The sequence below is a fragment of the Orbicella faveolata genome, unplaced genomic scaffold (assembly GCF_042242905.1).
Source record: "Orbicella faveolata isolate gen_17 unplaced genomic scaffold, um_ofav_v1 contig_13, whole genome shotgun sequence".
In the NCBI taxonomy this organism is placed as follows: domain Eukaryota; kingdom Metazoa; phylum Cnidaria; class Anthozoa; order Scleractinia; family Merulinidae; genus Orbicella; species Orbicella faveolata.
In genome coordinates this window covers 23,819,868-23,841,477 of record NW_028301540.1, presented here as the reverse complement: position 1 = coordinate 23,841,477, position 21,610 = coordinate 23,819,868, and the positions used below count along the sequence as shown (strand labels likewise).

At 40.0% G+C, this 21,610-nt stretch overlaps 2 protein-coding genes across 4 annotated transcripts; both read right to left on the bottom strand.

Moving 5' to 3' along the window:
* Window positions 1-530: 530 nt before the first annotated feature.
* LOC110058687 (putative skeletal organic matrix protein 2) lies at window positions 531-6,689 on the bottom strand. The gene is made up of 3 exons (XM_020765339.2): window positions 6,563-6,689; window positions 2,405-2,590; window positions 531-1,350 (listed from the first exon to the last, which is right to left on the bottom strand). Exons 1-3 carry the CDS (start codon window positions 6,615-6,617, stop codon window positions 1,109-1,111), a joined length of 483 nt encoding a protein of 160 aa, XP_020620998.1. The 5' UTR covers window positions 6,618-6,689; the 3' UTR covers window positions 531-1,108.
* Window positions 6,690-7,136: 447 nt separating this feature from the next.
* Window positions 7,137-21,558, bottom strand: LOC110058694 (methyltransferase-like protein 27). 3 transcript variants are annotated; one of them, XM_020765353.2, is made up of 4 exons: window positions 21,351-21,558; window positions 12,248-12,380; window positions 11,245-11,620; window positions 7,137-8,772 (listed from the first exon to the last, which is right to left on the bottom strand). In XM_020765353.2, the coding sequence occupies exons 2-4, from the start codon at window positions 12,362-12,364 to the stop codon at window positions 8,555-8,557; spliced, it is 711 nt and encodes a 236-aa protein (XP_020621012.2). In that variant the 5' UTR covers window positions 12,365-12,380; window positions 21,351-21,558; the 3' UTR covers window positions 7,137-8,554. The 3 variants fall into 3 exon arrangements, with proteins under 3 accessions (XP_020621012.2, XP_020621011.2, XP_020621013.2); XM_020765352.2 differs by having other exon boundaries at window positions 12,248-12,383; window positions 21,351-21,550; XM_020765354.2 differs by lacking the exon at window positions 21,351-21,558 and having other exon boundaries at window positions 11,245-11,617; window positions 12,248-12,695.
* Between the last annotated feature and the right edge of the window lie 52 nt (window positions 21,559-21,610).

Sequence of the window (21,610 nt, the reverse complement as noted above, 5' to 3'; positions counted from 1 at the left end):
TGTAAGATTTGAAAAAGAAAACAGCTAAAAACCCACTTAATGCACTTTCAATTGTTTACTTTCTAAAAGGCAGCTTGTTTACAGAAAATTTTCGCGGACGAGTACTAACCATCCGGGTGATAGTGTCTCTCCACGGATGAACACTATCGCATCACGTGATCAATTCAAACAAAAGATAATCTCTTGATTTAAACCAATAAGAATAGGAGAAAATTTAGTGGTGAGCTATCACGCATAGAAATCTCGAGCTCATAATCTAATTGTTTTAGTAAAAATATACTACACGTTCAAAAATTTATCTAAATCCTCTTCACAGACACTTCGAAAATGCAAAGAAGCCGCCAGTTTCTTAACACGCGCACCTTTGCTCACTATCTGCAACAGAATAGCTAGTGAGTAGAGTAGCCAATCAGAGAACTATATTCGTGATAGAACACTAGTAGATTTATACTAAAACTTGATACAAAGGGCACAGATCGGAGAGCATGTTTTCTACTTATTTTTAGAAGAGACTGCGAGAGAAAGAAAGGTATATTTCCCAGTATTTAATATCCGTTTCACAACATTTTACAGCCTACAGAGACTTCAACTCTAGGAATAAGTACTGAAGTGAAAGAATGGCGCCACTGTCAAGAGATGGAAACGAGACGAGCGGGATCTGAATGACTGGAAACGAGGCGGTGCTCACTTGACACGATTAATTCTAGTTCTCGTTTTCCAATTCCTCCCTCAGTTGATTTCTTTTGGCAATTAACTTTTCACTAACCACTTCATTGCTTTCCACATTACAAAAGCAATTCTCAGCTCTTCAAGAAGTTCATATCTTTCATGCATGATTCAAGAGAGTGGCCATTTTTAAAAATGTTCTTTTGCTCGCGTTTTACATAAACCCGCCAAGAACCCGGAAAGAAAAATACGGAGTTCTTTTTGTCGTACATACTACTCCAGGTAGGGTCATCGGGATCTAAACATCTTTTCTAAAACGTCTCAAAAATACTTCCATGATAGAACATAATTGTCCTCCATAGATAAAATACACATTTCCATTTACTCACTATGTATATACTACAAAAACTCAACTTTCACTGTAAGAGTTGGTGCTTTGCATTTATAGCAGAACTAGTCTTAGGGATGCAGTCAGGACAAAAAGCACCATGCTCAAGGAAATCTTGGCTGACGTGGAATACATCGCTAGTACACCGCTAGAGGTGGGGTGAGTTGAACTTTGACGCGTTGTTGGAATCATTGTGTTGCATCGATCTTGGGTACAGCAGGCGATGTTGCAGCTTACTAGCTTATAGCTCATTACTTTTAGCAGCAGATCCAGTTTCTCGCACGCCTTCTTTTTATCTAAATGGAATGAAAGCAACGTTATTACTGACGCAAAGTCACTTATGCCATAAAAAGGATGGGGCCTTTTAGGGGTCAAAAAGCGGTTTTGCTACCTCACAGGGTGTCCAGTCTCAAAAGGTCCACAGTGGGACCTTTTGCGGTACTTTTTAGGGTATTGAGCCGAAAAAAGAATATGACAGGAGATAATGTGTTGTTTTACAATTGGTACCTCTTAGGGGTGAAAACAATTTCAAGCCACACCCACAAAGCAGGATCTCGGTACCTCCTTGGGGATATTTTCTAAATTTACGACGAGCACCCTCGTCCTTTTAATTTTTATTTGTGAGTCCCCCGGGCAATTATGCATAAAATATACCAACGCTAGTCAAAATGTAATCCTTAGCAAATTCGTTTTGCCACTGGGGTATGATTTGGAGGGGGTAGGAGCCCCCACTAAATTTAGCTCAGCCCTTAACTTGCTTTACATTATATCACGTCGATCACGTGATGTCATACCGTCTGCCATCTTAGATCCGCCACCATCATAGATTTTAGAAAATCAATATCTCTCAACCAGATTGAGATACTAGAAATGTAGGGAGAATTGTACACAGATATACAGTAAAATTCCAAGTGTAAGAACTTACATTGGTTGAAGTCTGGCGAAATATGTTCTTGTATTTTGGGGTAGTTATTAGCAATTTAGGCTAAGTAGGTTCTTATTAGGTTCTTAATTTCCGTGAAGGTGATATAGTTGTCGGTTATCAGAAAAATAAATAAACTTGGGTTTGGTCCTTAAATTGATATACAGTATTTATTCACAACTGTATTATGGTAAGCCTAACACAACTGATTACAAAAGTAAACGTATATGTGGTGTTGCCTCTCTAACAAGAGTTCGTAATTTAACAGTACTGTAACCCGCACATGAGAACCTGCTTGATCTTGCCGGCTTGGCTAAACAGGTTCTTATATTTTTGAGTTTTAAAATTTCTGCCAGCAGGTTCTTAAACCCCAAGGTTCTTTCACGCGATGTTTTCAAACAAATTGACAAAAAGGTCGTTCTTCTCACCTGAGCAATCAATACATCCCCTGGCCACAACATCGAGGATTGCCGTACCATTGTCATATTTCCCACTTGCTGAGTAACAGTGTGTGTTGCCTAGTAACGCATTGCATTTTTTCCTGGTTTGACTGCGCTGGCAATCACTCCAGCTGCCTCCAGCCTCAATACAATTGTAACATTTGGTGACTGCAGCTAAAATAAACAGGAAGTAGTTATTACTCAAGAGCGAGAAGCTGTTAGACCATGGTTGTTTACCATTTACCCAAAAATTCCAGAAATTTCGGTTAGAATGTAAATGCCAACTTAAAGATAACTCTTGGCTCGACCGACCCGAAAATTTCCGCTGAATACATGTAGATTCTGTAAACGGAACGTATAGATAGGTAGTCCAAAATTTTCCACCGAAATATCCGAATGGAAATGTCTTTACCATTTGTAATTCTTCACCGCCATCTTGGAATTATCACCAGGTCGAACTCGTCCTAGGTTTTCTCAGGAAATTGCGGGTTGTTGAGTAAATGGTAAATGGACAATCTGAACGGAACTTGCCATCAAGTATTTTTGCTTATCATTTGCATAAGCCGTTGACCAATCGGTTTCTCCGTGTAGATGGTATGGTAAACAAGTCATATTTCTCTTACACCATACTTTTTTGTGCAATTTACTTCGCAAATTTATGGTAACCGGTTCAAGTTTAAGCTTTCTTGCACCACAGGTAATAGAGGGGAATGGTTATGAAACCCGACAAAGTTCTTTGCTGCACGTTTTTGTTCTCTTTTTTGGCCTTGACCGTGCACAAAACACAATAATTAGTTTACTCCGTACTGAGGAATTAACCAATAGCAACGTGTTAGTTACGTAATTCATGCATAGTGTATGAGCGCAAAACAAAAGATTGTGCGCGATCGTGGATCTTCCAACGTAAATCTTGGCATCTTTGTTTGCTCCTTTGATGTTTGCCGGGCTTCATAACCAGTCCCCTCTATTGACTATGCTTGCACGAACATGAAAATAAGCTAAAATATGATAGGTAATTAATTTGCTTCTTTGTTGAACAAACTAACCAACCGTGGCACTGTTTTAAAATACATCAATTATAAAAACACCCGATGTTACGCCAAGGAAAGCGCTTTTTAAATATACACGCTCATTCCAATTGATTCCTTGATTATATGGGCTAATTTTCTTGGAGGACTGGCGTTAACCAATCAACCGAAAGACACTACAACGGTGGAGCTCCCGAAACAAAATCCGGAGAGCTTCTCTCTTTTGCCGTCCCCACACGTGAATTGGACCATTCCATTTAATATCCGTACCGCCCCCTCCCCCCCCCCCCAACTTATTGAGGAGCTTTGAATCTTATTCCTTTAGAAAAGTTAACTGTTTACCCTTTTAAGACTTCCTACCCCTCCCCCTCAGATTTCCTAGTACCTCAAGGGGGTGCAGATAAAACTGCAATGACCCATTCCAGCTACTCAGTTTAGACCTCGAAGACGTGACTGGTAATTAGAGATATGAGCTATCGTTTACATCTTGGCATTTTTACGGTTTATAATCTATTTTCCTTACGGTTAACAGAAATCTTAGAAGCTAATTACCATTGTTTAATTAAACAATTAAAAAGTAATTTTCATTGTTTAAAAAAGTTACAAAGTTTTGACCATTGTCAAGCATATTCAAGGCATTAGGACCATTCCGTGATAGAAACTGAGGTGTTATCATAAGAATTGTAGACTAATATAGTAATCCGTACAACCCTGCCACAATACGAGACACAAAACAGTCAGGCCAAGAGATCGTGAGACTTTCACTGTCGTGGCTACTTTTTTTTTCTATTTTATTTTTTTTACGGTTATCCTTTTTTTTTTTTTACGGCTAGCGGTTAAATTTTTCCAATTGTTACGCCTAACGGGTAAATTTTTAGCCCGATTTTAGGCTAACGGTTAATCCCATTGTGACCCTCTTGAAGCTCAAGGTGTTTCAGCGTGATATCATAGAAGGAAACAGCACAAACCCGTGTATTCTTGTTTTGTCCTCCTTCTTGCTGCCGAAAAGCCGCGAACTTCAATGAAACAAAGTCAAACTAATACCCATAGTACCAGTCGACATTGTCGCTTACGGTTTACGCTTTCGTGGAAAAAAGACTTCGTCGAAAGAGCTGCTATCTTTCAATTGGTATTACATAAGTTATCATGAATCCACATGCGAAATCAGAAGAATCAGCCAAGATCTTCAAGGGCTTTTTAAAACATCGCGGTTTTCTTTTGTAATCAGTCCGTGTTAATCTTGTCCATCTTTATATCTAACCATCCTTGTTTCTTTATGGCTTATGTTATCTCTTTGGTGTTTTTCTATCTTGGTAAACTTCTATTTTTAGGTCTCCTTCAATTTAGAAGTAATTTTATACGCGGCAAAAATACCGTGACAGGGCTCCTTTAAATGTAAAGTGTTTCAACTATGTGGCAAAAACGTCGCACAAGCCGGCTGATACTTTGTGGTTTTTCTCTGATTAATTTAATTAAAAGGTAATTAATTGCAATACAAACGAAAAAGGTTAAGTCTCCTTCGCACCTGGTTAACTTTAATTATTTGCCGCATCGTTGACCGTTCGGTTATTTGAAGAGTTATTCGAAGAGTTATTAAACTGGGAACAAGTTGGCCTTAACGTGAAAAGTGAACTCTTATGAGGTGTTAACCAGTTGAGTTGCAACTCTTCTGGTCTTTGTCACGAAACGTCGATACGAAACAACGAGGGAGGAGGGTTGAATTGTAGCCGCGAAATACGGACTTTTATACAACTCACTCCATTGGCATCCTGCGGTTACGGAGCGAGAGAAGCAACATGGCGGCCGGTTTTGTTCTTTTTGCCCTTAGTCAATGAGCCTTGTGGAAATGATTTTTCTTTTTTCACACAAATTTTGGAACAAATCAAAGCATAATTTTGGTTTCTTGCCTTACATTGCTTTGAGCTACCGATACCCTGGTGCCTGGAGAGGTCACGGGTTTGGTCTGCTTAAATTAGATTAGACAAACCACACGTGTGAGAGGAAAGCATTGTCTCTTCCTATTTCCCTTTTCCCCTTCGTGTCTCCTATCTCCTTTTCCTCTTAAGCGCAAGCCGATTTATTTGTGCCTGGTTTTCATCAAAATCTCTTCCTATCAAAGGATATTAAATACAGCTTATCCGTCCGTAGTTTTTTAATGAATATTTGTTTTCGGGATTACTTCTCGCTGAAATGACTGCTTCGGGCCGGAGCTCAAGCTGGTCTATAGGCGAGCGGCAACGTTTTGCCGTCGCCTAACGGAAGTGTGAAAGATAATAACTTCTAATACCATAAAATATTTGCTTTCTTTAAAATCTATTTGCCGAAAAATGTCGTCAGAGAAGAGAAAAACAATAGTTCCGAGTTCCGCTAGTGATACAAGCTTCAGACTGAAAGCAGTTTTAGGAGTTAACGAGAAACGCTGGAGTTAAGTTTGTTATAAGTCGTTTCACCGCAAGAAAATTGGAATAAATAAGTGAAAGGGAGATTTTTCTAGCCAGGGAAGAGCAAGCAAGAGGGAAAGAAAGAGAAGAAGTGCTTTGTCCATCAGATACGCCAGCTGCGATTTATTGCCTTACGTATGTCACAGTTGTCGGTACTCTTTAGATGTACTTTGAGGTAACGTTTAAGTATTGGTTGTCAAAAAGCTTTTAGCAATCAGCACAGCGCATCAATTAAATCAAATGTGTGTTTCTAATGTTTTGAAGGTTAAGCTAAGATCTTGGCGCTAATTGAACTGATAACAAAGGATTCATTTCCACAGATGACTGTTTGTATGCAACAAAAGTTATTTCAAAAAGGAATGTTTATCTTGGTTGCCCTTCATAGCAAATGCAAGTGCAGCCATAGAAATTGTCTTCTTACAACACCAGCCACGATTTCTGATAAATTTCTGTTTTCTGAAGACGATAAACGAAGGTGAAGGTGAAATCCAATAAGTCCGAAAAAATTCGATTATTGCGATGGTGATTGCATTCTGGGAGGCTAAAACGCAAATTGAACACTCGACATTTACTTCGCGTTCAAGACCACAACATTAAGCGATGAAAATTGTTTCCGAAAGTTGGGTTTTGTTTATACAGTTGAGTTGAGTCTTAAGAAATAGAGCAGCATCGCTTACCTGACAAAATGGAGGCGTTCAAAACTAAGGAAGCCACGAGAAATGCAGACCTCATTTTGAAACGTACATTGGCTCACTATATCCTGTTTATCTCGCCGTTTCATCACTTATTATACCTCGCGTGACTTAACATGCCAGTGGTTCCGACGTACTTGAAAACCAAATCGCTCACCGACTGTCGCGTTTTTCTCCGATTTTAGATAACGCAAGTGTCAATAGCGCCAAGATTATAGGTCAATGGTCGCCAGATTGGCCACTCGGGCCTAGAGTAAAGGATTTGTTTAAGTGTGCCTTGCCTCTCGGCGATTGAAGGGTCGATTTCATGATCAGGATCATTATCCGATTAAAGGATCATTTGCATGGGACTGGCGGCAATGCTATATTCTTTGTCGAGGAAAGATCAGCTTAGAGCAAAATTAGGCATGAGCTGAGGGTTTTCTCGTTTTTCTTTTTTGTTTTGTTTTTGTTGTTGTTATGCTTTTTTTTGGCGAAGAAACGCTAGGAAAGAAAGAAGATATCAGGACAAATCAAAAGAATGAAAAACAAAACAAATGAAAATAACAAAGAAATAAAATACTTTGGGAAGTCTGGTTAATTTTAATGTCAATATGATAAACAAAACTTAATTTGGAAAGAAAAAAAGGAGTTATAGTGAAAATAATAATAATAATAATAATAATAATAATAATAATAATAATAATAATAATAATAATAATAATTATATAACGGTTCCAACACACCTGACAAAAATAAGCAAAGACCGGGTCATTGTTTGACGTTAATCACCTTAAAAAAAAAAAAGATTTCCTGAACTCCAGATGAAGGCTACTTTTGGCTTACCGAATTGAATCATATCTGACATTGAAAACGAAAATATTTCAGCTGTTTGATGAACAGCCTTGTTGTGTTAAAATTTGATTAAGAAACAAGTGATGACTCCTAAAATCGAGAAGCTAAACATAGTTCTGAATTACTGTGGATTTTGAAAGTTCGACCACATGTTAGTCCCTTATCCAGGATGTCACAGCTTGTTTCCTGTCGGCACTGTCGATCGTCTTGTTTTTCTGTTCCTGTTTTTCTGTTCTTGTTCAGAGACGGTGCAACTCTCTCTTATTAAAGCAGTATTTTAATCTACCTATAGAGCTGGTCTTGCGTTAAAATTCTCATTTTGACTCTCGGACGTACAACGGAGTGGACGGGGGGTTGATGCCACCTCCTCCTAAGGTTTTTTCAAAGTTTTGAAGAGACGATTTACTCTACGGGGCTGAAAATTTCAGTAGCTGTTCCTTTATCCTCTGCAGAAATTTTGATATGTCATTTTGCGTAACCATCATATTTGACGTTGCTATGGCAACCATCAAATTTCATGTAGGGCTGGCCAAATATCAACTTTTTAAAGATAATCCTGTAGTTTTTGTCCAGTTTTCTTCATCAAATTGCAAAAACTCATGAATTTGTACAGTTTAAAAGCATTGTGGCTTGATTTTGTGTTAATTTTCGTTATTTCTTGACTTTTTAAGAAAATAGGAAAATCCAAGATGGCGGATCCAAGATGGCGTCATTTGACGTCATATGACGTCATAACCAACAAAAATAGTAGTTGTAGAGAAAGCTCAGGGCTATCTAATCAATTTAAATTTATTTCGCTCTGCCTTAACACAACGAAAACCAAGAGGGGCTTCCATCCCCCCCCCCCCCCTTTCTCTTGTACCACGGTGGGGGTATGAGTTAGCTTGTACGTCCGAGGGTTAATTTAACCGTAAATGTAAACGTCATCTTCTAGCCTGGCTTCTTTAACACCCGACTTTCACAAGGTATGCATAAATAATATATTTGCAGTCCGGGATCAAATATAAGAAATATAATATTGCTAGCTACGATGATAACTGTTATCTTTTTAAAAAAATAGCCAAAAATTTTAAAAAACGCCAATTCAGTTCAATTTTTCTCTGAAATTTCGCAAGCACATTACACCACAGTTCTATACGTTGTTCATAGAACTTGATACATAAGCGAGTAACATTTCGCTCGCATCTCATCCATAGTTGTGTGGTAATCAATCAAATCACATCTGAGTAGCTTCCATTTCTTTGTTGTCTCTAACTCATCCATTTTCTCACGGTAGCCAAACTTCGTCGTTTCCTTGTAAATATCTTGTCTGACGGTTTCTTGGTAGACATCTTTGCGAAGAGTAAAGCCAATGATACCCCCTGAAATAAAGTACGGTAAAAAGGTTAAGTCAGCAACAGTGGCCAATAATGTCGTATAATTTATCCTGGTTTCTGTCGCATGAAGCGACTAGAAGCATTTCTGCACCCCCTGGATGGAATGCTAGTCCATCGCAATATTCTAGTTCCAGCAGTCTGGGTTCGAGTAATCTTGTTCCCAGACAGAGCTCTGCGAACGAGATTGGGGTTCGTACGTTCTACGGAGCCACGTTAATGCCATACAGGCGCGTGTACAGCATCACATTGGGGATGCATCCCTTTTTTCCTTTTGGCGAACACTTTCTTACCTTTGAGGCGACTTTTTTCTCTGGCGTGACTTATTTTTGCTGGCGCGATTTTTTTTATGGCGCAGGTAAAAGTAAATTTAAGGTAAAATAAGTTTATCAACTAACAATATCAAATGGACCTGACAACATACATAATTATACGAATATCAACTGGTAAGAGCTTGACCAGTTATTTGAATTACATGGTTTGGCCAATGAGTAGATCTCGTTACCAGTCCTTTCTCGAACTTGAACTCGTTACTGCTCCTAGTCTGTTCACAGACCTCTTTTCTCTGCGAGGTTCGACGGCGCAAGCGAAGTAAAAACAGCGGGGATTGTGAACACAAGGAGAATCCCTGTTGCTCATTTTCGCTCGCTCTCTCGCTGATGACTAAGAACTGATTGTTTCCTACTATGACCTGCTGTCAGTGAACACAGGATAACAAAACCAGCGTTTTTATCACTTGGCCTAGCACGAACATTCGCACTACCCTCGGCTCGTCTTCGCATTTTTAATGCCTATAGTTTGGAATACCGTAAATCCTCGAATGAGCCCCCACCCCTCCCCCCTCAAATAAGCGCCCCCTTCAAATGAGTGCCCCTCCTATCAGCCACAATTTGAAATAAGCTCCCCCCCTCGAAAAAGCGTTCCCTCCCCTCCCCCGATCTTGTGGACGAGTAAGGAGACAACCAAGGGTGCATAGTTTTCGTTGTGTAGTATTAGATTCGTACATTTCTTCAGTTTGTGAACACGTTTTTTATGTCGATAAACAGCTTATGTTGCTGTTTATGCGCAGATGATGTATTAAAAAATGATCATGTCAGGCCAGGATTTGGGAAAAATTTAATAAGCCCCCCCCCCCTCGATTAAGCGCCCCCCCCCCCCCCGAATAAGCGCCCACCGTCTTCTAGTAAAATCTTTATTTAGACACGGTATTTCCTTCAGGACTATACAATATTTAATTTAAATAAATCTAACTACCTAACTAATTTAATATTGTAAATAACTACTAGAATAAGAGAAATGATAAAAACCTGCTTTACAAGGAAGCCGTGTATAAGAACAAAATAAAATTTATATAAGACCACTGTCAAAATCATAGTTCTTCAACTTAGATTTAAATTGATTAAGGGAGAGCGATTGTCTAATATTCAAGGGCAGACTATTCCATAGTACAACTCCGCTGTAAGAAAGACTTCTTTTACAGTAATTAGTGTGGGGCTGTGGGATAGCAAGCGTACCATCACTATCTCTTAGCTTATAAGTCAAAGTATCGGAACGGAAGACAAAGCGTGAACAAAGATATTCCGGAACCATGTTATTTACAATCTTGTACATCATTATTGATTTATTAACAAGGCGTTGACGGTCCAGTTTAACCCAGTTGACCATCCTCAACAATTCATCAGTATTACGATCGTAATTTGATTTTGAAATAAGCGCCCCGGGAGCTAATTCGAGGATTTACGGTAAAGTGGAACCCCGTTAATACGACCACCTTCGGGCCATGGAAAATCGGTAGTATTAACGGGGTCGTCGTATTAAAGGGGTTCTTTAAATAGGAAAATGACTGACTGAGCTTTTTTTCGGGCCAGAATAAAGTGGCCGTAATGACGAGGTGGTCGTATGAACGGGGTGGTCGTAAGGCGGGGTTCCATTGTACTGTCATATAGTGGTTTGTTTCTTCAAGTTTGAACCAAGGTTTGGTACAAATTACAATCAATCAGTCAATCAATAAACATTAATTTACAAAGCTTTCATGCTGATTCAGCTTTCCTCCGGGTCGGGGCGGGGGAGCGTGAGGGGGAATTCCCGTATGAAAATGTCGGGGATGCTCGTCGTCTCCTTTAGGGGAATAATACAAGGATTCTGGTTTCCCTTAGATGACGAAAGGCCACAATTTTTTGGCTGTCAAAGTATCTTTTAGGGTGCACTACAAGAAATAATCATAATAGAAACGCTCTTATTCCCGTTGTTAGGTTCGATTTCCGCCGGTCTCTCGAGTCCGGTCTAATAGCGCGGGCTCCTTTCCTGAACAGCGGCCGGGGTCAAATAAAGCTCAAGCGCTAGCCACGCCCACAGTGAACTCCTTTAGAGGTTTAGTTCAAATTTTCCGACGAGCATCCCTGACCCTTTAATATGGGAGTCCCCCCCCACCCCCACCCCCCCCCCCGGAGCTTTCCTTACCCGGTTTCACGACTCGTAGAATCTCGTCGAAGGCAACAGGCTTGACATGACCGACTGTAAGAGTGCCCACACAGATTAAACCATCGTACTGATTGGCTGGTATCTCAGCTATTGGTTCGGCGCTTAGCGCTGCGCAGAAGAACTCCTTGTACACGTTCAACTTTTTCGCCTCGTCTAACATCTTCTGTGAGATATCCAGAGCGTCCATGTTAGTGTAGCCGAGATCCTGAAGAACTTTGCCCACAATCCCAGTGCCAGCTCCGGCATCCAGAATCCTCGACTTCGCCGCGTCGTCGCCGAACGTCTCTCGTAGGACTTCGTGGAAGATCGGAGTACAACTTTTGTACGCTACATAACCTGCATCTTCGACAGTCTGCTGATGGAAGACAGGGGTAAAAAACAACGACTTAGCACTCCTCTTCCTCGTGAAAACAGGCGCGCCTGAGCGGTGGACTTTGAAGATTTCTTTGTTGAAAGATCAAAGCAAGATTCAAAATATACACTTCAACTAAACTTCATTTTCCTGTCAGCGCGGTCCCATATATGGCAAGCTAAACTTGAGGAAAAGCCACCAAATTTCACATTTTTCTTACGTCTTGTAAAATCAATTTAAGACTTATTGCAATAAGTTAGAGACAAAGTCGGGCGACACCAAAAAATGGATTTCTCTTGCAGATGGTATTCAAATTGCTATTTCCAGTTTCCCTGACCGCCAAAATAATAGCCAATAATTTATTTGAAGATATGTTGTAATCCCCCAAGATATTGTAACTATCATAATATTTCTTGTTTCTCCCCAACCTTTCTTCAACTTTCTGTGTTTTTATTTCGTTGTACTTTTTCTATTACTTTGTAATGCACTTTGGTAGTTGTACTGAACGGGTAATTTGCTTTGCTTGTTTTATTCAATAAAATTTAAAAAAAGAGACGCTTTGAAGTTCTTGAAGCTTTGTCAGTATACCCCGGCCAAAGAAAATAAAGTTTCAAAGAAAGTATACAGCACCTTGTCATATTTCTCGGCTATGTCATCATAGATGCTTTTAACGTAGTCATCTGAGGAATTTGCATTCAAAGTAAGTAGTGTTTCCTTGTAGAATTTATTTTCTGTTGGCTTGGACATGATAATTTTGTAGTACCTACTGGTAAAAGAGATAAAAACATCACTGTTACACACGTAAAAAGAATAATGACTGATGAAAATATCCGTTACAAAATGGCATTTCATACAAGTTTCCAAGGTGAAGTTTCCAACATGTAACGTTACTTAAACATATTTTAAGCCATAGAAAAGGCAACTATATGGCCTTGCTGACCACTTTTAAACTGAACCAAGCCGAGGGTTAAAGCTCAGTCACGGTATTTCGAGTTATTTCGGACGCGTACAAAATTACCTTTAAATTGAAGGAAACCTGAGAATAGTAGTTTACCAAGATAGAAAAACACAAAAAAGATAATAATCAACCATAAGAGCGGAACAAGCATGATTAAGGATGGAGAAGATTGGCGCTAATTACACGAAGAGTTCCCAAAAGCCAAGTGGTTTGCTGCGAACAGAGAGTAAAACACAACATATGTGTGATCCGTAGTTAACAGAATGACTGTGCAGTGATGGTCTTGTAGTAGAGTATTAGCGCGCCACGCTTGCTAAGTGAGAGGCGCCCAAACTACAAAACGGGATCTCGTTTAATCTTTGTTCTTTTATTATAGTATTCTGCAAGAAACGTCACTTAAAGCCCGTGTTTTGATGTTTACCTTGGTTTTGTTTTAACTTTACTCTGCTTTACTGAAGTAAAATTTTTAATCGTGTAAACCCAGTAGCAAACCTCGGTAAATGGCGGCAAAATCAAAAGTAAGCCAACCTAGGTTTGTCGACAGTTGAACGCCTCATCAGGCATGGTTTAGCTCAGTAACCGACGGTAACCGAGGAAAAGCAGACGTTGTCGCGATATCTTGGCAGCAAGTGTTCACGCGTGCAGCGCGTAAAGAAGAGAAAATTAGACAAAGATTCCTCCTTATGTAAGTAGGTTTCAAGTCAACGGGCAAAAAAAGCTAAATAAATTCATGTTTAGGCAAAGAAATCCCGGAATCCTGTTTCCCGTTCATCGTCAAGTGCCGTAAGCGTTTCCTTTCTGTTAGAAGTTCAGTAGCTTAGTAGCAGTGTACAGGCATGCTCAACTAGAAGACGACCTACCACAAATAGAGAGAAAAAAAAAATCATAATTGAGGTCTATGGAGAAGAAAAGCAAATGGTAGAATTTAAAGCGGCCTCGAATAAGAAGAAGTATCGGTGAACATTTACGTCGCCCGGGCTCGCATTGGGGTAAAGTCAAATGTTATAATTTTCCAATAGTTTCTGAGCAACATTGCAGCACTTGCTTTCCAAGAAAACCTCAATTGTCCGTTGTATGCGGCCTACCTTAGTTTCGTGTAAACAGCTTCTAAACAGCGGTTTAGTTACAAAACCTCGGTAAGCAGTAACCGTAGTAAGCCTCTCTCGTGAAAATACGGCATTAGTGGTCGGTCATCAGTCGGTCATCACTCGTCAGTCAGTCAGTCAGTCAGTCAGTCAGTCAGTCAGTCAGTCAGTCAGTCAGTCAGTCAGTCAGTCAGTCAGGTCTGTGTTGGTTCTGTCAGTAAGCTCTCTACTAGTTAGTCTTTTCTAACTTTAGTAGCCAAATTATAGGAAATCGTCTAATTAAATTGTAAGGTAATGATATCAGGCTATATAGAAAACTTCATGTGTGCATTTTTAAAACACGACAGAACCAATAAGGAATTTGGAAAGCACGGCAATTCAGTAATAGCTTTATGCTAATAATTTAGCCAGCACTACTTGAATCCATTGGTCAGAGAGAAGGGTAGTTAATAAATAAGGAGTAGAGATAAACTAGAAAGCAGTGACGACCTAAGTGAAGGGTAAACTTATAACGCGGATTAGCGTTGATCTAATGCCCGAGTTAGTTGAAAGGCATCTAAAAGGACAGCTGTAACCAGGCGAGAGTGTTTCCCACGCCCGAGGGTACTCCCAGACAAATTGGGTAGGGGTGTGCGGCCCACTTCCCTAAACCCTTACCCTATTTATGACCAAATCTGCGATTTTTGCTACCCTATTTATGACCTGGCCAAAAATTCGAATTCGATACCCTATTTATGACCTTTGCGGCTTGCATAGTTGCCCCAAACATAAGTTATGAAGGGCTTTTGTTGACGGTCTTATCGATAATGATGAAAACATAGCTATAGCTTCTTCCAAGAAACACACCCAATTCAGGACTAGAGTGCAAAAATCATACCCTGTTTAAGACCAAAATGGCCAAAATCGATACCATATTCATACAAAAACGGCTTAAAAACCCTACCCTTTGGCGCCGCACATACCTATATAGCCCAGTTCCTGCGCAACTAAGAGTGAAAGAAAGTAAATTGGGCCTTGATTTTCGCTGATAAGTTCTGCCCTTGATAAGTTTAAAATTAGAATACAAGTTAACTAAAATATGCGTCGTGACAACTGGAAATCTCGTAAATAGCGCATAGCTATTGGTCAATTAGAGATCCACTCATGCAACGCTAGCAGCAACTCACTCGGTTTTAAACCTGTTCCTAAATGCTGGTACGTATTGTTTCGATTTAACGGTAGCCTTTCTTTAATTATAACAACCAAATATAACTTGCTCAACTATTTATTACATCTCGAGCAAAAATTCAATGGAAATTAAAAACTTCCTTCTCTACCTTGGGCATTTGCTCAGCCACTCTACCTGAATTACAGAGAACACACGGGCGCTGAATGCTTGTGGCCTGATTTATTTCTCTCAGAATCACGGACTCTATCGTCTTGTTCACACTAGCGACATAACGACATGAGAAGGACGTTACATCGATATGTGTCTTATGTTAGCAGTGTGAACATGCTGACATAAGGACATAAATGGGGAGCTTAACCCGGGGGGGGGGGGGACTCCTTTATATGGGCTATATAGGTATGTGCGGTCCCGCAGTCTATAGTTTTTCAGCTGTTTTGGTCATAAATAGGGCATTGATTTTAGCTGATTTTGGCCATTTTGGCTATAAATAGGGTATGGTTTTTGCACTCTAGCCTTGATATGGGTATGTTTTTAAGAAGAAGCCACGTTTTCATCATTATCGAAAAGAAAATCAACAAAAGCCCTTCACAAATTATGTTTACGTTGATTTAACATTGGTCTGAACCAGGGAACTACAAATTGTAACGCAGGTCTTAGGTCATAAATAGGGTTTCGAATTTTTGGACAGGTCATAAATAGGGAGGTATCGAATGATCTTTGCGAGCGTTTGCGAGCATGCGAGCAGTGCGTTTATTTTTGCGAGCACGAGCAGTGATCAATTTTGTCATGCGAACAGCGAGCACTTTAGAAATAACAGATGGTGAGCAGCGAGCACTTCGTAAATTTTCCGCCAGCTGGAAACTCTATTTTATTAATTAACACATTGTTTTGCGCCAAGTAATCTGGTTGACACCTCCAAAACAGGACATCAGGCGCAAAGCCAGGCAACATGTTAATATAAGATCTTATCGCGGTTCAACCAACCTCAGGCATTCCCAGCAGCTTGCAGCCAATTATGCCTTGTTTGATATGCCGTTTGATGCAAAATTACTTCACTTAGCTTCAAGTAACTCAGTGGGTGGACGCTAAAGGAGATCAAAAGCTTTCTAAGGCCCTGTTTACAAGCAAATAGGGTAGAGGGTTAAAGATGGCCCGCGTTTACAAGCAAAATGTTTCAGGTAGGGTTACTCTACTACCTGGGACTGAACTTTGGCCGGTCAGTTTCAATAAACGTCAAGAAAACGAGGAAGCATTTTTCCAGAAATTTTTGTTTCCAATTATGCTTCCGCTGCAGAGAATTGCAACCAAAATCCGATCATGCGAGCAATTGCACAAATTTTGCGAGCACGAGCAAGCGAGCACTCGTCTAATTTTTGCGTGCAATTCGAACAAAGGCCAAATTTTGCGAACACTTTCAAATTAAATGAGACCATTCCATACCCCTAAATAGGATAGAGAATATCGCAGATTTTGGTCATAAACAGGGTAAGGGTTTTCGGAAGCGGGCCGCACCCCCTCCCCCCTTGCCCGGAAGCTTAAGCAAACAACGACGATGACGGCAACGATAATGTCACCAAACAAATGGTTTAATGAGCAAAACAATAGCTCTCTGGCGTCTGCTAAATAACAACGTGAAATGACCAAGTGTTGCGTCGTCTACCAGGAGCCATAATCGGGGACGGAGACCGTAAGCGCGCGCCATTTCTAGTATTGGGGTTGTCCCCATGATATGGGACAATAATTCTATTTTTAGAACAAAATGCGCCATCGCCTGCGGCACACGCGCGTACATGCTGCGAGGATTTTTGCGGATGTCGCGCGGGGGAAATGGCGTCCGAAATTCCCGAAATTTTTCATGTTTTTGGCCCACAACTCAACGCGTTTACGTCTGTTGGAATTTTGGTTAAGTATTTTCGTCGTAAGCTTCTTCAGTTTGAGTGAAGTAAGACAGTGTCGAATTTAGATATGTTCCGTACACAGCAAAAAACTAGCTGGACATATTTGATATAGCAGAGCTTCAGGACTTCATAGTTTCCTAGCTAGCTCCTCTTGCCACACGCTCGCGAGGAATTTGTCAATCTATCGCGACCGAAAAGTAAAACAAAATAATTGCTAGCTTGAGTTTCGCTTGAATTGTAAGCAACGCTTGACGTTTCATCAAGGCCCAATAACTTTACGTCCGTAGATACTGCTCAGTTTTACTTGTGTAAAAATCCAGTAAATTCTCTGTTGTCGTTGAATGAGAGCGCCCGCCGATGCGTGTTTTGCACAGTCAGTAAACATGACAAATTGTACTTCTGCCGCACTTTCGTGTGAAAGCGTACATCGAACTCAAACAATAACTCTATAGTTTTTCAATATGTTTAAGATTGATAAATGTTTGAGAACATATTAAGAGCTAAGCTGAAAATATGTGAATAAAGCAGAAATAATCAGCAAAGTTACGATGACGCTTTCTTTAATCAACTTGGAATGACGATTTCAATTTTGTTGATCGAGTTATCAAAAGTCCTTGTCTATTTTCATTTTCACAGTGTAAAACTTCACTATGCTTATGTTGAAGAAACACACATGATGTTAGTAGCCTTTTTTGTGTTCGTGAAATTTGTTGCTGCATCTCAGCACAAAAGATAACGAAAGAAATCTTTGTCAAGATTTGTTGACAATTGAAAACACCGACTCGGACTTGAAAGTGCACGAGCTGCACTATGCAAATGAGCTAACTGCACGCGTCAGACTTTCTTTTCAAAAACTTTTGCAAACTCACCAAACAAGCAGAAACAATAAGAAATCATCAAAACAGGTTTGGTTATGATTAACCATTGTCTGAGAAAGTCACAAATTAACTCGATACCAGAGTAAAGAGTTTTCTTGCTGTATTCTTAAGTCAGAACAAACGCAAAAACATACGCGTAAGCTTACAGCTAGCGTGAGCAGATCTTATTATTCATTCCAAGCACGAGATTGAGAAAGATTTCCGTATAACCCCATACATTTATTATGCATGCTGAATTATTAATTATGTATGCGCTCTATTGTTTTTGAAGACAATAGCGACTCCCTAAGGTATTGAATATATACATTGATAATTACTACTTACTGTGTGAATAAAAGAGGATTTGATTGCGCGCTGTGGCGCGCTATTGCGCGTTGTCTTTTCGCCGATTCTCTTCTTCCCCTAGCTCCCCTCTTCCCTCTTTTTCTTCTCCATATTACCCAGGCTCCTTACGGATTTTTTTTCCTTTTTTTTCTTGTACCCCATCAGGTCTCGAACCACTTACCTTTCGCACACCTCTCGCTTACCAGTCTCTCTTCTACACCACTACACTACGAGGTTCAGTTGAGAATTACCCCTCCAAAACTAATTTCTATTTTACTTGACTAGTTCGCATTCCAAAAATTAACATTACAATTTACTTATTCATGTGTTTAACGCATGTTGCACGCTGCACGAAAACATGCATCGCATGTGCGGGTCCCAGGTGAATAAAAGGGGGGGGGGGGGGGTGATTTCTTTCTTTCTCCCAATCGCTTCTCACAGTCAAGCACAGCCTAAACTTCGTAGACCCAGACACAGGTGCGCACACTAAACGCATTGAAAATACATGGTGGGGAGTCAAACAAAGTATGCCTCGTAAAGGAACATTCAAAGATCTCTTCGAAAGCTATCTACAGGAATGGTCGTGGCGTCAGCACTATGGAGATGATCCTTTTGGAAACATTATCAAGCATATCGCCGACTTATACGAAGTGCGCAAAGATGCGTAAAGTGTTCCTCGTACCACTGTATGCACAGTTCGTGATCTGATCGCCACTTCATGGAGGAAAGAAACAAAATACATAGCTTCATCGCATGGGTCTGAATTCGAGGAAGGAAATGAAAGGGAAAAAAACGCGGAGAGACGCGGCAGGTAAGCTAGAATTCTATTTCACTTTGTTTACATTTACAAAATTAGTATAATAGTCGCTAACCCGCGCAACAGATTATAGCTAACCGCAAGCAGCCGGTTTTGCTTAGGCCTAAAACAGTATTTTAAGCTTTTTTAAACTAGCGAACAGGTCTAAATCGCTATTATTTTAAGCAGTTTTAAGCCTGCGCTTAGTTTACAAATACGGTAAATGCGCCCAAAATTATGATATTTCGTTTCGGTTTTCCGTAATTTAGACCTAAAACTCGAGAAATCGTTCCGTTTTTGCGTATTTTAGATAGAAAATTCGAAAAAAAATTTAAGTCTAAAAGTATGCGACACTTAGAAAAAAAAATGGTAAAATTTAGAGTTATTCAAATCAGATAAGTCTCAAAGGAGCGCTATTGTTTTCGCTATTGTTTAGTTAAACAAAGAACTGTATGCATAATAAATGTATGGGGTTATACGGAAATCTTGCCCGAGATTGAAGTCTTGTTTTCGACCCTGAAAAACCCACCTTTTCCGTTAGCTCAGAGCATAAAACTACATACAAGCGCCCTGGTTCGTATTCCCTGCCATCGCGGTGAAAAATACGCAAGAGAATCTCGCAACTCTCACAATTTCATCACGCAACGTGACAACATCCACGCGAGGGCCCCCCGACATGTGCGTGAATCCGCGCGGATATATGACGTCAGGATGGCGCAATTTGGTCTAAAAATAGAAAAATTGTCCCATATCATAGGTGCGCGCGGATCCCAAGACTTACGGTCTCCGTCCCCGATTATGGCTCCTGGTCGTCTACTGAAGGTGAACGACTACGGCTAATTTTTGGTATTTCCATTTGGTACAGACCTTTCCCGCATTCCAACAAACAATGGCGCCGAGTCGAGGTCAGGGTGGACAAAAATACAGCAAATGTATGAAAATGTCCACCCCAACCTCGCTTTGGTGCTATTGTTCGTACGCACTGAAGTGGAATGTTCTCACTGCATATTTAGCCTAAGCACGTTTTTAGAGCCATTGGCGTACCGAACAGATCTAGACAATCGCGGAGTTCGCTGGCAAAATATATGTTCATTCTTTACTAAGAATCGTCCTCTGCGTCGTCATCGTCGTCTTTGCTTAAGTTCTCCATGTCGCTAGTGTGAACTAGGCTTAACAAAACGCGGGGACGCGGGGTGGACCGCTTGAGCCCTTCCCCCTCCCCTCCCCTCCCCTCCCCGCTCAAAAAAGTGAAAGATACAAATCACCCGTAACAGATAAAGCAAGAACCGTCAAAGAAGTAGGATGAAAAGACAGGTAATCATTATACAATCAAAGCATTAATTTGATTTGTTTGGGGATCAATTTTATATGTTCATTCATTGATTTACGGATGGCCGACTTTGCTTCTAAGCCTCTCAACTAGGGCAGAAATGTTCGTGTGCCACTTTTTTGCTCTTTCAACGTTTTGACACCATTTGTTGATCTACTAAACAATTAGATTAGGAACTCGAGATTTCTATCGCGAGATAGAATCAACTATCACGCATAGAAATCGAGAGTGAATAATCTAATTGATTTAGTATAAATCTACTGGTCGTTCAAAACTTTATCTAAATCTTCTTCATAGACACCTCGAAAATGCAAAGCGGCCGCCAGTTTGTCAACAACCGCACACTGCTAGGCTACTCACTATCTACAACAGAATAAGTAGTGAGTAGCGTAGCAAATCAGAGAACGGCATTCGTGATAGAACGTTAGTAAATTTATACAAGGCAACGTAGAATCTATTTGTTAAATGGTTCACGGATGAAAAAATAAAAACAAACGAACAAAAATATTCATCAGAATAGCCTACTCATGAATTTGATATGACTCTGATTTGGGTTTTTAAATTTACGCAATCTGCCAGCGGGGGAGGCATTTCAAACCTTCAAGATTTCGACATTGCAATTACATTATTTTTTTTTTAAAGAATATTTAGATCACAAGGATTTTGTAATTAATTTTAGATCACAATGACTTTTGTATCAGCCTGACGGTGGAGATTTCTCAAAATAAAGTCCTATTTAATGATAACGACATCAGAAAAGAAGAAAGCACATTGGATGGGATAGCGCTATTGTGTTTCGTGTCGCGTGACAGTCACACGACATGAATTTCGCAATTTTCCAGGTATGGTCGATTGGAAGTGTGTTCTTCGTACAATGCCGAAAAATAGAAATTAAATCAAAACGAAGATCAAAATGAAGATATCATCCACTCAAAATTATCTGACTGAAGTTTCTTTACTCAATCTTCTAATCATAATACAAGCTTACGATCGATTTCAACATCGCCAAACTTGCACATGAAAAAAAAATGCAGCTTGGTCGAAGCGAACTATTAGTTCGCTTCGACCAAGCCACATTTTTTTTTTTTTCAACTGCTGTTCTCTTCCTATTTATTTGAATATCTTACGATTACTCGCATCTTGGAATTTTAGGTGTATGTGACTTGAGAAGTATGTGTCGGCAGAGTACTTTTGTATTTATCAGGTCACTCGACACTCAAGAGAACGCGCATTGCTTGATCACATAAATCAGGAACAACTGTATATTAAAACACAGAATTAAAAAAGCAGCCTTACCTGGAGTAAAATTCGCAAAAGCCTGCAAAGTTTCGTCTTGCTTTCTTCCCTGAGTCTCTCTCGTGTTCAACGAATCACTGCCAGCTACTGCTCCCCGGCTGCAAGCATGTGTCAGCGGTTTCACAACTCGGTCACGAAAAACGTCACAAAAACGCGTAAGGTTCAGATTCTGTAGCTTTCGTTCTTCTCTCTATTTTTTGTTTCTCTTTCAGAACAAGCCATTGTGTATAATTAAAGTTCATTTTATCTTTAAAAGTAAG